The following is a 19016-nucleotide window of genomic DNA, read 5'->3' on the forward strand; positions in this document are numbered from 1 at the left end:
TTCCAGAGAATCAGCAGACGTTGACAAAAGTGAGTTTTTAGATCTATTTATCTAGAGATTAGCATTGAAATGTTCGGAGATTGAATCAAACAGAATCCTGAATTCTCGTTATTTTTATAATAGTACTTAATTGCAACAAAAATAAAAGAACCAACGTGCTAAATGTTTAAGATTGATGAGATAATTCATTTTTCGTTGATTTTATAGTGAAAGAAATTATGTGATATTTTACTTTTTGGATAATTTTTCTCTCTCTCTCTCTCTCTCTCTGTCTTTTACTTTTCTCTCTCTCTTTCTTTTTTCCAATCGCTATTTATTTCCCAAAGGAAATTATCAATCATCGATAACTTTGCATAATTTCTATACTCTTCGTAGTGTAAATAAATGAACCTTTTGTTTTCAATACCTCCTGTTCTCGCTTGCGAAGCTTCCGTTCTTATTTCCTTCAGAATATTTAGAATATAGGACCCATTCGATTTTGGCAACACGTCAAAAGTTTTCATGTTGCCAAAATCCATAGTTTTTTACATTGTGTGTGTGCTATGATGACTTAGACCCTAGGAATGGCCACCAATGGACTAGTTTTTGGATTCCAAGTCGTTATAGGTGTCACTTGGTGGGGTTTGGTACAATAATCCGTAAGTATCTGGAAGACAACCGGAATAGGTCCGCAAGGCCAATGGCGACCTAGACACCTAATATGAATAACAAAGTAATTAGAGGCATGGTACATTTGGTAGACATAGTAATCATTGTTTTGGTCATGGTCATTATATGACCGAAACATTTTTCGGCCATGTATCTGGAACCAGCCGATTCCGGCCATCCTCCTTGGCAACATTAGGGACCATAATACCTTTCTCTTGGCGTTTATTGAACTTAAATTGGTTAAAGGAAAATCGAGAAAACTAAAATATATAACCGTTTTAAATTATTAACCCTCTAGTGCCCAATACCGCCATTTGGCGTGCTTCAGTCGAAGTTTTGAAAAGCTTCAATATGTACTTAAAAAGTGTTAATAATGATTCATAGTGATTTTACCGAAGCCAGTTTAGAAATTAACTTGGGCACTAGAGGGTTAAATTAAAAAACCGTTCGGTTTTGGCACATATGCCAAATTCAAACAGTGCTAAAATTGAACCGTGCCAGAAACGAAACGTGCCAAAATCGAACGGGGTCTGTACATTAAATTGTTCGTTGAACCTTGATTTGCGAAGAATGAGAAACATTTACAGCTTTCGGAAGTCAGGAAGTCATTGTAGCAAAGAATACCAAGCATGGTAGCGAAATCTGAGCGTGCGAATGTAACACAATTAGCGATACAGAAAAGTTTTAAAAGCTCTACCAAAGATGTATGATACACTGTGCTTATGTAAGATTTAAATACACTGAATTCTGTTTTTATACGACTTTTCTTACGTGATTTTATTTTACACGATTTTTTCACGCGATTTTCTCGAAATAACGCGATTTTCTTGAAATTACGCGATATGAGACATGGGAACATATTGTTTATGAGCCAAGATGTAACACACACACATACACACACACATATACACATACATACATACTATTCCTGTGGTTCTGTGGTTAGCGATGTCGGTCGGCTAGCTCTCCCACACGGTTGTGATATCGGGTTCGATTCCCGATCGAGTCGAGGATCTTTCCAAGCTGGAAATTTTCTCGACTTAGCACTGGGGCACGGTGTATCGTTATACTTATCCTACACATGCAAAATGTGCCAAAAATACAATATCGATAACGAATTCTCTCAACTAATCTAGTTGATCGAGACCGCTATTAGCCCCACATACATACACATATACATACACACACTTACCACATGATGATGATGATGATGATGATGATGATGATGATGATGATGGTCCCGCCACATACCCCTACAAAGGTTTGAGCTGGACGATTTATCTATAGATAATTAATGTAATCACAATTTCAATCAGTTATACAAAAAAAAAAAAAAAAACGAACTGTTTCCATTTCCAGATATAAACTTCTTCAAAAACTGTTTACTTGATTCACATCGGTAAAGACGTGAATTGCTGTAGAGCTACACAAAGCTAGCACAGGGTTTTCATGACCTTCAGTCAGACTAACCACAACTACTTCATGTATATTCTCTAAGCATTCAAATAACAATTAAGTTTAAATTGTAGAAGAATCCATTTATATCTGACTTCCGCGCGCGAGGCTCAAACTTATGTAGTCACTTTCTATTATTTTTTAAGCTACAACAACATAAAGGAAAAAAAAATCCATCATCACCACCGCGACGAACACAGTAGTTTTGTCATTATATGTTAAAAAAGATCCAATATAAAATATAAATAAAATTTAACAACACAATCATATCCGTTCATTCGTTGTTTTGCTTTCGTCTCGATTAGACGCAAATTGTTCATCTCCGTTTGAGTTTGCAAAATAACAATACACGAGTTATCGTACGGGTGTTTTTTTGTCGATTAGTTCTTGTGCTGCGCGATAACAATAGCCGGTAGTTTATCGGCAGAAACATCTTCTGCACACTGGTAGGGGCAGGCTACCCCGCCAGTGATCCGATACGCAGCTGATATATCAGCAAGAATAATTCTTCCGCACCGCTGTTACCCCGCTAGCAGCACGGACCATCATACGATCGAGCGAGTGGAAGTCAACTACAAGTGGCATCTACAAGGTCGCGTGTAGGATACGGCCACTGTGTCACAACACGAAGCTGGATCGTCATTGTTTGTTCTGCGGAGACGCTCGATTAATCCTACTATCAGCCGTGAGGTCGTGACTTAGACGTTCGGTGAAATATTCACTTTAGAATTTTTATCATTATTATTAATAGTATTATTATTATTGTTATTATTATAATTATTATTACTATTATTATTATTATTATTATTATTATTATTATTATTATTATTACTATTATTATTATTATTATTATTATTATTACTATTGTTATTAGTATTAGTATTACTGCCTTTTTTTTTATTTTGATCCATTGTAGTTTGAAAAATTGTTTTTAAAATTTAATAGCAACTACTTAACCCCCCCCCCCCACATTCGAATATTTATCGTTTGTGTGCGGTAGAGCGTAACGCTCCCGCAAAATGGACGACATGCAGGTGCAACTATTCCTGGATGTGGAAACAACTGGGGAAGAGATTGAGATCTCCCCCATCAATTCCCCTCTACCTTCCCCGCTACCTAGCCCCGTACCAAGGGTACCGGCAACACGGGTGAAAGCTTACCCAGATGCTTCGAAAGGTCCCTTCGTAGTTTACTTCAGGCCCATAAAGAAGCCTCTAAATATAATTCAAATCGGCAAGGACCTGGCAAAACAGTTTTCGGACGTAACCGAAATTACAAAGGTTAGACCGAACAAACTGCGAGTTGTTGTGAGTAGCTTGAAGCAAGCAAACGCAATTGCTAGCTACGAGCTCTTCACGAGAGAGTACCGCGTGTACATCCCTGCCAAGGACGTGGAGATCGACGGTGTGGTTACCGAAGGAAGCCTCACGGTCGAAGACATTTTGCGTCACGGGGTTGGCTGCTTCAAGAACCCCCTGATTCAAGATGTAAAGATACTGGATGTCAAGCAATTGCATTCAGTATCCATCGAAGAAGGGAAGAAGAAATTCTTCCCTTCGGATTCCTTCCGTGTAACATTCGTCGGATCCGCACTGCCGAACTACATCTCTTTGGACAGGGTTCGTCTGCCTGTACGCCTGTTCGTACCGCGGGTCATGCATTGCCAAAACTGCAAGCAGTTAGGTCATACAGCCACCTACTGCTGCAACAAGGCACGCTGCAGCAAGTGCGGAGGCAATCATGCTGAGACCGCTTGCAGTGAGGATACTGAAAAGTGTCTTTACTGCGAGGGAACTCGGCATGACCTTTCGGCGTGTCCCGCGTACAAACAGCGCGAGGAAAAAATAAAGCGTTCCCTCAAGGAACGATCAAAGCGCTCTTTCGCAGAGATGCTGAAGAGTGCTGAGCCACCCTCGACAGGAAACATCTTTTCCTTTTTGCCAACCGATGAGGGTACATCTGACGATCCCGTCGAAGGGTGTTCTTATGCCATGCCAGAAGGATCTAGGAAGAGGAGAATGATCAACTCTCCTAATCTTTCTCGCAAAGGTCGCAAGATAACCCCTAGCGGAATGACCAATAAGCCAACACAAAAAGGAAGCGGTGAAGAAAAACCGAAGCAAGTACCTCCCGGTTTTAATTTTAAATCAAACCAGGAGTACCCACCGCTTCCTGGGGCACCAAAAACCCCTCGTGCACCCATTTCTCGATCAGAAGATAAAAAAGAAACAGGGTTCATAAAATTTTCTGATATTGTGGACTGGATATTTAAAACATTCAACATACCAGATCCCCTACAAAATATTCTTCTTGCCCTTCTTCCTACAGTGAAAACCTTTTTGATGCAACTAGCAGCAACTTGGCCCCTCATTTCAGCTATCATATCTTTCGATGACTAATACGGCGAAAGAGGTTAGGAATTTTATCACTGTATTACAGTGGAATTGCAGAAGTATCATCCCCAAATTCGATCTATTTTCTCATTTAATAAATACATACAATTGTGACGCATGTGCGCTCTGTGAAACCTTTCTCAATTCAAACGATCAACTCAATTTCCACGATTTTAACATTATTCGTCGAGATCGAGACTCACACGGTGGAGGGGTACTTTTAGGGATTAAAAAGTGCTATTCCTTCTTCCGAATCGACCTCCCCTCGATCTCGAATATTGAAGTCGTTGCCATTCAAACGAATATGAATGGAAAAGACCTATGCCTTGTTTCGTTATATATGCCTCCATCCGCGCGGATTGAACAGAAGCATCTCACTGATATAGCAGAGTTGCTTCCCGCGCCTTTTTTGATATTGGGAGATTTTAATTCTCACTGTTCGCTATGGGGGTCGCTGTACGACGACAACCGATCTTCTTTAATCTGTAACTTGATCGACGACTTCAATATGACAGTTTTGAATACTGGGGAAGCGACACGTGTACCTAATCCTCCAGCACGTGAAAGCGTGCTTGACCTATCCCTCTGCTCGACATCACTAGCGTTAGATTGCCGGTGGAAAGTAATCAACGATCCCCACGGTAGTGATCATCTTCCAATCGTTATATCAATTGCTAATGGTTCAACTCCCCCGAACCCAATCAATATTTCCTACGACCTTACACGTAATATTGATTGGAAGTGTTATGAGTCTATTATAGCGCAATCTATCGAGACTCACGAGGAACTTCCTCCGGAGGAAGAATACGCGTTCTTAGCTGGCTTGATAATCGACGCCGCGACTCAAGCTCAGACGAAACCGATACCCGGGGTAACGATTAGACAGCGCCCTCCCAACAAATGGTGGGACAAAGAGTGCTCTGAGCTGTACGCGCGAAGGTCCGCGGCATATAAGGACTACCGGGAGTACGGCACTGTCAACCTGCTTCGAAAGTACGAGGCACTGGGCAGGCAGATGAAGAGCTTAGTAAAGGCGAAAAAACGCGGGTACTGGCGGCGGTTTGTAAACGCGTTGTCCAGGGAAACAGCGATGAGCACTCTTTGGGATACCGCCAGGCGCATGCGGAACCGTGACGTTTCGAATGAAAGCGAGGAGTATTCAGACCGCTGGATACTCGATTTTGCCAAAAAGGTCTGTCCAGACTCTGTACCGAAACAGAAAACCTTTCGCGACGCGTTATTAGTAACTACGGAAGAGCCTCCATTTTCGATGTTGGAATTTTCAATGGCTCTCCTGTCGTGCAACAATAAGGCTCCAGGGTTAGATAGAATAAAATTCAACCTGTTGAAGAACCTACCCGACTCTGCAAAAAGACGCTTGTTGAATTCGTTCAACAAGTTTCTTGAGCTAAATATTGTTCCGCATGACTGGAGGGAGGTAAAAGTCATTGCTATTCGGAAACCCGGGAAACCTGCCCCTGATCACAATTCATATAGGCCGATTGCGATGCTCTCTTGCCTCCGGAAATTAATGGAGAAAATGATCCTCTTACGGTTAGACAAATGGGTCGAAACAAACGGGTTACTTTCAGATACTCAATTTGGCTTTCGCCGGGGCAAAAGGACGAACGATTGCCTAGCGTTGCTTTCTACTGAAATTCAACTAGCCTTTGCTCGAAAAGAGCAAATGGCTTCTGCGTTCATGGATATTAAGGGGGCTTTTGACTCTGTCTCTGTAGAAGTTTTAAGCGCGAAACTTCATTCGCAGGGACTTTCACCAAATTTGAATAACTTTTTGCTCAATTTGTTGTCAGAAAAGCATATGTATTTCTCATATGGCGATTCGACAACTTCCCGAATTAGTTACATGGGCCTCCCCCAGGGCTCATGTTTAAGTCCTCTCTTATATAATTTTTACGTCAATGACATCGATGAATGTCTTGCAAATTCATGCACGCTAAGGCAACTTGCAGACGATAGCGTTGTATCCATTACTGGTGGCAAGGCTAGCGATCTGCAAGGACCATTGCAAGATACCTTAGACAATTTGTCTGAATGGGCTCTTAAGCTGGGTATCGAATTCTCTCCGGAGAAAACTGAGCTGGTCGTTTTTTCTAGGAAGCATAACCCAGCTCAGCTGCAGCTCCTACTAACGGGTAAAACGATCTCTCAGGTTTTAGTCGCTAAATATCTCGGGGTCTGGTTCGACTCCAAATGCACCTGGGCTTGTCATATTAGGTATCTGACACAAAAATGCCAACAGAGGATTAATTTTCTTCGTACGATTACCGGAACTTGGTGGGGTGCTCACCCAGGAGACCTGCTAAGGTTATACCAAACAACGATATTGTCAGTTCTTGAGTACGGCTGTTTCTGCTTTCGCTCCGCCGCGAACACGCACATTATAAAATTAGAGAGAATACAATATCGTTGTTTGCGTATTGCCTTGGGTTGCATGCAGTCGACCCATACGATGAGTCTTGAAGTGCTAGCGGGTATTTTTCCGTTGAAACATCGTTTTTGGAATCTCTCTTACCGGTTGCTAATTCGATGCACAGTTATGAACCCATTAGTAATTGAAAATTTCGAGAGGTTGGTCGACCTTCAATCTCAATCCAGATTTATGACTTTATATTTTGACTATATGGCTCAAGATATTAATCCTTCTTCATACGATTCCTCCAATGTCGCACTTTTAGCTACTTCTAATAATGCTATATTCTTCGACACCACCATGAAACAAGACATTTCTGGTATCCCGGATCAATTGCGACCCCAAGAGATCCCTAAGATTTTTTCCAATAAGTTTAAACATGTTAGCTATGATAAAAGGTTTTACACTGACGGATCTCATCTAGATGAGTCCACTGGCTTCGGTGTTTTCCACGAAAATTTTACCGCCTCCTACAAACTCGATGCTCCTGCTTCCGTGTACGTCGCAGAACTTGCTGCTATTCAGTACTCTCTTAGAATCATCGAAACCCTACCCATAGACCACTACTTCATCTTCACAGATAGTCTCAGTGCCATTGAGGCTCTGCGATCAATGAAGCCTGTGAAGCACACCCCGTATTTCCTGGGGAAAATACGGCGGTTTTTAAGTGCTTTAACAGATAAAAATTACCGGGTTACCTTAGCGTGGGTCCCTTCTCATTGCTCGATTCCGGGTAACGAAAAGGCTGACTCTTTAGCTAAGGTGGGTGCTATTGACGGCGATATTTATGAAAGACCAATTGCTTATGATGAATTTTATAGCATTTTGCGTCAGAGAACACTCAACAGTTGGCAATCATCATGGAACTCAGATGAACTGGGACGGTGGCTACATTCCATTTTTCCTAAGGTATCGACGAAAGCATGGTTCAAGGGGTTGGATGTAGGTCGGGACTTCATTCGCGTGATGTCCAGACTTATGTCCAATCACTATACGTTAAACACGCATCTCTTTCGTATAGGGCTTGTAGACAGTAATCACTGCGTTTGTGACGATGGCTACCATGACATCGAGCATGTTGTTTGGTCGTGTACCGAATACTGTGGTGTTAGGTCTGAGCTTATAGATTCCCTTCGGGCCCGAGGAAAACAACCGAACGTACCCGTTAGAGACATTCTGGGAAGCGGTGATCTCCAGTACATGACACAGCTATACGTGTTCATAAAACACGCTGGTATTAAAATATGAAACTCTTCTATCTATTTGTTAGATTACCATTCCCGCTACACGCTGAAAGAAGATGATACACTAAGCTGGAGACACCCAAACGAAGACTCGGCATCTTCATGTTCACGCAGACACCTCAGTCCAAACTGCTCAAATAGAACATCAACAATAGAAACAATAGAACAACAATAGAAATCGTATAACTCAATATAGTTAAAATCAAAATTGTAACTCCCCTCCTCTCACCTTAAATCCCCACTAGCTCGTAGTCGGCCGCGAGAATAAAGAAAAGGCCTCCCTCTTTTCCCTGCTAATTTAGAATTTAAAAAAAAATGTACTTGGCTCAGTTAAACATAAATTGTATCGTGCCGTGTCAAATAAACTATTTAAAAACAAAAATCATATCCGTTCGTATAAAACTTCGTCAGTTACAGGCTTCAATTAAACAATTAATAAATAAATAGGTTTCAAAAATAAATAGTTCATCCAAAATAAATCCGTTGATTAAACTTCGTCATATAAACTCTCGTCATTGTTAAAAGCTTTTAAATTTCGTTCTGTACAACAGAAACTTTCACGTGTGAAATACATTGTCTCTTGAACTCCGCAAGTGTTGGTGCACGTTTAACATGTCTTGGCATCGAATTGAAAAAAAAATATACTTTTATAAAATAATGAATTCTGTGAAGCTCTGGTTAAAAAGAAAGGTGTTCTTATTTCATCCGCGTTTCTAGTGTTATATCTATGAAAATCACTTCCTCTTTCAATTCGATCACACAAATATTGAGGTAGCAAACCATTAATTATTTTGAAAATGAACACCGTAGACAAATAAACAATTCGTTGCTTCACGGATAACCATTGCAAAGCGTCCAACATAAAAGCAGAGGAAGTTAATCTATCACAATTTAAAATCAAACGCATTATTCTATTCTGCAAACGCTGTAACCTCAATAATTGTGTGTTATTGGCCAAATACAAAAAGGTAGGGCAAAAATCCAAATGGGGCGAGATGATTGACTTGTATAGCTGTATTTTACTACTAATTGTTAATTCGTTTTTCAAACGGCATAATATTCCATACTTCTTGGAAATTTTCTTGATAACATCGTCAATGTGAGCGTTGAACTTTAGGTTGTCATCAATCATCACGCCAAGATATTTAATCTCCCGAACGCGACCAATTGTCTCATCATCTATTATAACAGAGACATCGTCATTTACCACGGTGCGCGAGAAAATCATAAATTTAGTTTTATCAATATTCAATTTCAATTGCTTATACTTCAGCCATCTGCTTAGAGAACGTAAATCTTCATTCAAGTGTGGAACAGCTTCTTCTAAATTTTTAGCTGCAATGAACAACACGGTGTCATCGGCAAAAAGATTTATGTCACAGAAACGTAAAACTCGCCGCATGTCATTTATATACATAATAAATAAAAGGGGCCCTAATACACTTCCCTGTGGAACTCCAAGATCATTCTCCACGGGACCAGATACAGAATCATTAAAAACAGTCCGTTGAGTTCTGTCAGACAAATAGCTTTCAAACCATCTGAATGCAGTACTCGAAATTCCAAAGCGCTTGATTGTGTTCAACAATAAGGGCCTAGAAATTGTTTCAAAAGCGCGTTTCAGATCCAAAAATACAGCAACTATTGTGTCTCTATTTTCTAAGTTATCTTTCCATTTTGCAAGAACTAAATTCAACGCGGTTTCACACGAATGGCCTTCCCGGTAGCCAGATTGTTCCGGAATTAATAACGAGTTACTATTTAAATATTCTAACAGCTGACCTTTAACAACAAGTTCCAATATCTTTTCTAACGTGTGTAACATATTGATGGGACGAAACTGTTCGGCTTTAATCGTTCCAGCAACCTTTTGAATCGGAACAACCAACGATTCTTTCCACACTTTAGGCACGTGCCCAGTTAGCAATGATTCATTAATAAGGTTCAGCAGAGTGTGACCAATAACATTAAAGCAATCTTGAATAACCCTAGCATTTACATTGTCTACGCCAGCCGTTTTACCTAATGAAAAACAAATATTTTTAAGGTCATCCATTGTGATTGGGTGAAAACCATCAAATCTACTATTAACGTTAGTCGGCTGTTTTATTTCATCCGGTTCATCGACCAGTTCAATTGATTGATTGATCAATGAAACACTATTGATGAAATAATCATTAAACTTACTAGCAATTATTTGTTCTGTTTGTTCTAATGTGCCATCGAAAGTTATGGACCGCGGTTTACAATTACTAGGTTTTAATAAAGATTTCAAAATTTTCCATAACTCTTTGCTGTTGTGTTGATGCTGAGTAATCTTTCTCTGGATATATTCACAACGCGTCTTTTTTAACGCTTGTGAATATTTATTACGCGCGATTGTGTACTCATTCCAATGACTCTGACTATTTGATCTACAAAACTTTTTGTACAATTTATTCCTCTTGCGCTTAAGACGCAAATGATCCAAATTGTACCAGCTGTTCGCGTTCTTTAAGGTTACAAATTTATGTTCAACTAATTGATTCGTACACGTTTTCAAAATACTCGTAAGAACAGCTGCAGAATCATCTAAATTACCGGACGCGATTGGAAAATCCAAGCTTCTTTCAACAAGATTCGAAACAGCCTGTTTCGAATATTTTCTTTGTTTCGCTTTTTCGCTTTGTTTTAAATTGAAAGATTCTACTAAACGCTTCGAATGTTTCGAATTTGTATTATCTCGCCAGTTGATATTAAAATCGCCAGTAAATATATTCAGTTTACTATAATCGAGAAAATCATCAAGCCAATTTTCCAATATTTCAAGGAAACGGTGATCACTAGCATTGGGAGAATGATACAAAACACAAAAATTACCCACCTTCATACCACGTACCACTGTTATGCCCAAGAACCAATTGCCATCCTTCGCTTCGTTTCGGCAAAGCTCGAATTGAACTGATTCTCTGACATAAATAGCAACACCGCCAGTTTGTCTAGAATGTGATAAACAAGCAGCCACATTATATCCAGGAATACTATATTGATCATATGCTTCAATTTCGACAATATGAGTCTCTGATAAGAACACTAAAAGTGGACGTTTATCTTCAACAATCTGACGTAATGCAACGTAGTTTGTTGTCAACCCCGCAATATTCAAATACAAAAATTCAAACTTGTTCACATTCTTCTTGGAACTTGTTTGCTATTTATTGAAACACAAGCTGCTTTTCTTTTGATTGAATAATCTTTTATATATCAAGCATTCTGAACTAAATGCGGCATGGTTGACGTCCAAATTCATGTTACGCTCTTTATTCGTCTTTAAACAATTAACGCATTTCAAAACAGTAGACGTGCATTCAGATGTTTTGTGTTTTAGGCTACACCTGGAACACGTATCACAATTTTTGCAATCCATGCTCTTGTGCCCAAATTCTCCACATTTGAAGCATCTCAAAACATTTACCGCGGGAAATACTAAGCACCGATCAAATACTACATTTACTTGCTTAGCAGATAACAAGCTGTTATACGTTTCCAAATCAACCTCTATTACCGCGCTATACTTGTTATACCGAAAGCGTGGATTTTCATACGAGTTTATTACTTTTAAATCATTAATTTTGATACCTTCATTTTGACTCTTTAAAAAGTCAATGAAAACATCAGGAGAAAGATTCTCGCTCATGCCCACTATTTTCAATCTCGGCACCGACGTGGGAACAACAGCACTGTAGTTTTCACCCAGATTGCTTTCAATGCCATTTTTCAACTTATCAATATTTTCGCCAACAGCGCATTCAACAATAATGGAACCATCTTTACCGTTCCTAAAATTACTCACTTTGTGTGTTTTTGGATCTAATTTTGTTTTCAAAAACTTTCGAGTTTCCTCGCAAGCTTGTTTGGACTCGTTCGGTTTGATCACAATGACCGGACGAGTCTTATGTTTAACGGGCTTAAAACCATCATGTATATTATTATTATTACTAATACTCGTTTTAATACTTTTACGGCGACCCTTCACGACTTGCGCAAAAGTCACGCCGTCATCAAAAACATCATCACTATATCGTCATCAATTCTACGCTTCTTGCCGATTTGGTCCGATTCAGAAGGAACCGTCCCATTCCGCGCGCGGGCATCATTAATTGCAGCTTTATTTTGACGCGTATTTAATTCCAAAACCGAATTGTTCAATTCATCAAATTTCTCACAAAATAATTTTTCAAGAGATTCATTTACATTTAATCTCAACTGTTCCATACCGAAATTCAACGCGCTGTTTATCTGGGCCGATATTTGATTCCGCATTTCAATGACCGAATCAGAGAGAGAAGATAATTTCTTCATCTCTTCTTCAATACGGTTGATGTCCGGTATCAAATGTTGCCCACCACAACACTGGTTTGATAAACATTCGTCACACTTGAAGCAAAGATTATCATCATCTGTAACTATCTTTGCCGTTGCCTTGGTGAGTCCAGTACACTTGTAGTGAAACAAACGAGCACAGTTGAAGCCCACACATTTCAACGGCAAATCCGATAGGACAATTGCCGTACCACAGCCAGAGCAAATCATCGCACACAACACACGTTAACACGGGACGCTATACCAATAGACATGCAGAGAAACAAGAGACAGAGGCAAAAAAAATGATCGCCACCACCGCTGCTTTGAAAGCGTCGGGGGGGATTTTATTTTAACAAACTTTAACGCGAACTTGCTGCTTAAAGCAACTGCTCTTGTACTTAGCCTTTTGTAGATTCACTACCGACACACGTTAGAATATATCTACCGTGAATCACTTCACTATTTCACACGTAAATTAACAATTATATATCACCACAAAATAACATCAACTACTCTGTTCGCCATCAAAAGAGAAGACATAGCGACATAACGACGCGATCTTTTTTTACGCGATTTGCTCCAAATTACGCGATTTTTTTAAAATTACGCGATTCTTTATTTGCACGCACGCATCAACCGCGTAAAAAGAGAATCCAGTGTATTGATTTCTAATTTTAGCCTCAGTTACGTCAAGCAACGTTTATTTAGGGGAGTACTGTACAAAACGTACCAGTTAAGCATTTACGGAGTTTGCAGCGCTTCTAATCTTTTCTAAGCGACATTGACGATCTTTTCTAAGCGACGTGTTGGAAGATCTATATAATGCATGTTTATGACGAAGCTTTTTTTTTAAAAAAAAACTCGATTTCAATGTTATTTTTAATAAAATTTACCTTTGCTGCCAACTGTAGGAAAGCTGTGTTTATCTGAGAAAAATGGATAAATTCATTATTGAAAGCAACATGTGCAAGTATTTTAGGGAATTAATAGCATGGGCCTATTGGTGCATTTTGTACGGTTCTCCCCTAATAACAAAGTATTCAATGCATTTCTGTATAATACTGAACTATAATTTCTTGAGAGCAGGATTGTAGAAGTTTGCTGCAATTCATAATTCTAGATCCTGCGATTTCTGAAAACCAAATCATTGTGGTATTCAAGCCTGGATTATGGGGAATTTAAAAATTAGAACTGCATTGAATTAACATGCATATTTGCTGTTCTAGTATGAAATCTTCCTCACGTTCGAATTTTTCAAAAAAATTTAAGTTGCATCTAACTAGCATTTAAAAAGTTGGGTTGTGATCGAAAAAATAAGACTTATATACTCCAGTGATAACATTTACAGGTAGGACTCGATTATCCGGAATTTTGTTTTTTTTTATTTTCATTCTAAAATATAACCTTTTCTATCCCTTTTTGGGATATGTGTTAGCATTTCTGTCCCTTTCAGCATGTTTGGGATATGTCCGAGAAAAGTGAAATCAATCAATGGCTAATTAGTTTTTTTTTCAGTTCCTCAAAACTTCAGCTCTTTTTCCCATGAACATAATTTCTGGCTACGCCCCTGCATCATACAAGTAAAATAACAAAAGAAGGCAATTGCAAAATTGAATGTTTTTCTTTGTGACTCGATTATCCGGAGAACTCGATTATCCGGAGTGAAATTTTTTCCGATACTCCGGATAATCGAGTCCGACCTGTACTATATTTGTGAAAACCACGTCAAGCTTTGATTCAATGATCGTATTTGGTTCAACCTCTGGGAAACAATCTTTTAAATTCTTTTCATTCTTTACTGAAATGGGTCTTTTTATGTTGGTATACGATTTGTGCCCTAATGGTGTAATAAATATATGGTAATAGTGAGTATAACAAAGGTTTCTGCACCGGTAGGTGGATTGATTCTGGTTTTTATTTAAAAAACAGAGTATATATTTTTTTTTCGGAGAGACTACGGAAACTATGCCGTAGACGTCATATCGATCGAACAAACCGTTTTGACTTTAAAATTATTTGTGATAATCAATGCTTTTTTTTACATAGGATTTTTAAATAGCTTTTCAGAAATGAGTCGTGATTAAAAAAAGCCTATAACACAAAATGCCATCTTTCGCCTATAGAAACATCTATGCAAAGTTCCAGTCAAATTAAAAATGACAATTAAACAAATTAGAAAAATAGGAGCTTGTTCATCTGAAAAACTGTTCAATACAGAGCTCATCGATCGCTTTTCTATAACATCATCATGGATGAATCTTGAATTAAAAAAAAAACTATTCAAAAATTAAACTTGGCGTCGTACACAAATTACGTAACGCATGAAGGGGGAGGGGGGTTGAATTTGCGTTACTTATTGTTACATAACTGTAATGTTTACTCGAAATAAAAAAATGGAGGGGGTCGGGTTGTTCAGTAACGTAATTTTAATGGGGAGCGGGGTTATATCGAACTTCACTTATTGTTATATAGGGAGGAGGGGGTCAGAGAGCTGGATTTTTAGCGTTACGTAGTTTGTGTATGACGCCTTATCAATAACTGTTATTTCAAAACTACTAATCCAATTTTGTTGTTGGGAGCTTCGTAACCCTAAAGATACAGAATCCGTATCAACAAGAGGGTGGTCATGGGTTCGAATCTTAGTAAGATCTTGGTCATTCGATGTTTCTGTTCTTAAACTTCGATAATTTCTTTTACAGCACGCTATACGACCCAATAATTAACTTAAGGAGATGATAAGGCCAATAAAGAAGATAAGGGTGCAGGAAGTCTACAGGTTACTTCACAAGTTGGTGACACTGTAAAAAGAAAAAAGTGCGGATTGCAAAAACATTCGGACAATGCCACAAAACATCAAAAAGTATTGGTCGCAGTGGCACTATACAAGAAAAGATATTTCCAATAGTATTCTCGTCATTCAACTAATAACACTAATAATTGCAGAACACTACTCTACAGCCTGGTTCCAACTGTATGTTTCGTGAAGCTTTTAAATAATGCTATTGCCACATGATGATGCATAGTGTTGTTTTTCAGATAAGTTTTCTCGTAAGGAATTTAACATGATGCAGACACAAACACGAATGAGCAATGAGAGCATATAACCAAATTTGATTTTGGTTCTTCTCTGTTTCATGATCCTCCTCCTGCGCTTTATCAGTTATGTACAAGTTGATTTAAAGTGATGAATGTGAATTATTGTTAACTTTGAATACTATAGTTAGAGTTTCATTTGAGTCTTCGCATAAATAGGGTAACGGGGAATTTGGCCCACCTAAATATTTTGGCTCACCCGCGAAAATTTTTAAATATTAGAAAACTTTGTATACACCATTCAAATAACATACCTATGAATCATACAACACTTAAATTTTCGGCAAAATACTGACTCAAGGTAGCAATGTTTTGGAATTAGGTCATACATATTTAAAATCATGCCTGAGCCGACACAAAGTTAAGAGGAAGTCGTAGATTACCACTGGTAATATCCAACTCAACTTCTGAAAGCTATTATAACAAATATGTATGCTATTGAAACAATTAATTGTTGTAATAACATCAATAAAATATCATAGAAACAGTTGCTATGCTCTAACAAATGGGAAAAAGATAGAATAGCAGTTTAAGGCATGGCCAAAGCGAACATATTTTGGCTTGGTTTGGCCGCCTAACCAAGCTTTTACTACTCTGTTACTATTCGGTCGTTGAGCGCTGGGCAGAGAAGTAACTTGTAGCACTTTATAGGTATTTTTATTTAATTTATAACATTTACCGATATGAAACTCGCTTCAAATGCCTGCACATTCGTTATTAGCCCGATATTTTTATTTTCAGATGCCCAAAATTGAGAAAACTCTACGGCAGAAGGATGTTCTCCTAAAATCCACTGTTTCTAGGTCAAAAGGTCCATGATGATCTAAAATATGATTAGTCCGAAATATTTCCACACACGGTTCTAAATATAAAGGTGGGCCAAAATATAGACTTGTGGCCCAAAATATGTTTTTGGTACTTCATAAAAATATTTATGTTTCTCGGATACTTCTCAATAAATTGCATAGTTGAATGGTGTATGTTAAAATAGATACAAAGCTCTTAAGAGCCAGTTAGCGAGAGGCGCAACCGTATGTTGTTTTGATGTTCTGGAATTTTCAGCGTTTGTTTGTCTATTAAAGGTAGGAAGTTTTGCAAAATTCCAATTTTTTCATTGAGAAAATGATATGTCCAAAAACGTCCAAACACTAAAAAGTGCAATAACTCCAGCTAGACTTCATGGATTTTTTTTAAAACTTGTGGTATTATTCTACACTAAGAGTACTTTAAAACGCATAGTCACAATATATGGCAAAAAGGTAACATGATGAAAAAAATGCATTATTCTATTAAAAATTGTCAATTTTCAGGGTCATCCTGGTAGAAAAAATATCTTAATATAGCGTTTTGTTGAGCAACTCAAGAGCTTCAATTTCATGTATAAGACAAGTGTGCCAAATGGGGTAAAACGGCCGTAGAAGGTTTTCTTACAAAAAACCGCCAAAATCACTAAAATCACTCTATCTTACCAAAACTACATACTTTACCAGAGGATTCACCGTTTGGGGTAAAAGGTTCCTTGAAGATTTTTTTTCGAAAAATGTCGTCAAAATCACCAAAACTGCAAGAACTTGGGTTAGACTTGATAGATTTACTGAAAATTTAGATTATTACTCTTGTTAAAAACGAACTTAAGGGCAAGATGACAAAAGTGACAAATAAATTTACATGACGAAAAATATATTTTTCTTGGATGAAAAATCTTGAAGATAAAGGTGCCGCAGGCTATATTTTGTAGTAGAAATGCTAATTCTCCCACAACGGGTTCCTGCGGGGCATCCAGATTGTTGAAAATGTGAATGTCCCCTACTATAGGTTCATTTGGGAACTTCCAGATGGAAAATAGCCATTTCTCGATGAGCTCTTGGCCGATTCCGGATCTTGATGAACCATTCGCTTCAGAAATGGTTTTGGCATAGACATGCCATTGATGCAAATAAGCATTGTATTCAGGTAACCCATTACCAAATCCATCCAAAATTTAGCAGGTTTGACATACCTACCGGAGCTCAGGAATATTTCCTGTATCCGGTGACCTAAGCCACATTTGTAATTAGAAAATGAAATTTTAAAAGGTTTCCATTTAATGCTGTTCGAATTATTAAAATCGAATAACATTTGGCAAAGCTATAGCATTTCAAATTTCATCAAAATTTTTCCTATCCTACACACTTAAAATTTATTGCCGGGTCGCGGTATTTTTTCACATTTTTTCGTAAATCTCGGTTCAACCTAACTGAAATTTCGGCATAAAATATTACCGAGCTATCACTACCGAGATTACGTATATTTTATTCTGAAATTTCAGTTAGGTAAAGCGAGATTTACGAAAAAATGAGACAGCTGTCATTATTTTTTTCTTCTCAGACAAAATTACCGAGACCCGGCAATAAATTTTAAGTGTGTACTTTTAGTGTGTAGAACTTCAGGGACTGTAGGTTTTCAAAATTAAACAGGAATTGCAGTAATTATCTCAGGGTTAAACGCAGTGGCGATAAACTGTAATTGATAACACCTACCTTCTGAATCACTGGTATCTGATAGAGGAGGCTCATTGGCAATATATTGGCGGCCACTAAGAAGATTATTTTCTATTAGGGGTCGTTTATCTTCTAACTGCCGACGGAAAGCACGATGATCGTCCTGTGAACACGGAAAAATCAAATGAATGATTTGTCGAAATAATTATCACCTCCATTTAGTTTAGAATGAACCTCATATGCTTTTTTTATAACTTATCGATAAAAATAACATTGTTCGATTCAAATTTGATACTGTATTACCAATAGATGAAGTTAACAGTAGAAGGAAATATAGAAATTGATTTGATAATATCCTGAGAAAACGAGACGTAAAAGGAAAGAGTAAAATACAACCCTCACTATTTGCTAACCTTCCAAATATTTCTGCCATTTCCATCTATACTATTTATTATTGTATTACTTCATTTACCATTTGTTTCTGCAAACTGCCTGCGTCTCCTTTCATCGGCCCGAGCCCCAAAGAGGTTAATTCTGTATCCTTCCGAATTACCCATTCCGTAAGTTCTCTCAACGATAGCAAAAGGGTATTCCAGTGCTCGGAGTTAGATTCTAAACGATTCCTATAAAATATTAAATCTTATCTTAGATCTTAGTCTACATTTTTGCACCAATGTTGACGTTATACCTTATTGCAATACTTTTTGATTTTAAATGATTCCATCTTTGGTTCATTTCATCCAGTCGTCGTTGCAGCATAACAGCATCTTCTTGTGATGTAAGCGATCCCAGTAATTTCCGACCAGTATTATCCAACCGATCATAAACAACACGATGAGACTCGATTTCAGATTGAAGGTCCTGGAACAAGAGTATTTTTTTCTTTAATTTGCATGTTAAACAGGCATCAAAAATTAAACTAAAC

General features: G+C 38.1%; 1 protein-coding gene across 12 annotated transcripts in view; it reads right to left on the reverse strand.

The window, feature by feature from the left end:
• The window catches only part of LOC129722818 (dystrophin), a 340136-nt gene that overhangs the window by 62047 nt on the left and 259073 nt on the right, over positions 1 to 19016 (reverse strand). For all 12 annotated transcript variants that reach the window (XR_008727654.1, XR_008727655.1, XR_008727656.1 and 9 more), the window contains 3 exons: positions 18780 to 18952; positions 18564 to 18714; positions 18131 to 18254 (listed from right to left, as the gene is read on the reverse strand). Coding sequence is in view for 9 of the 12 variants with exons in the window: in XM_055676595.1 (XP_055532570.1) it covers positions 18131 to 18254; positions 18564 to 18714; positions 18780 to 18952 (448 nt within the window). In the remaining 3 variants the exon portion in view is untranslated. The remainder of the gene's footprint in view (positions 1 to 18130; positions 18255 to 18563; positions 18715 to 18779; positions 18953 to 19016) is intronic.

This window comes from Wyeomyia smithii, chromosome 2 (assembly GCF_029784165.1).
Source record: "Wyeomyia smithii strain HCP4-BCI-WySm-NY-G18 chromosome 2, ASM2978416v1, whole genome shotgun sequence".
Classification (NCBI taxonomy): domain Eukaryota; kingdom Metazoa; phylum Arthropoda; class Insecta; order Diptera; family Culicidae; genus Wyeomyia; species Wyeomyia smithii.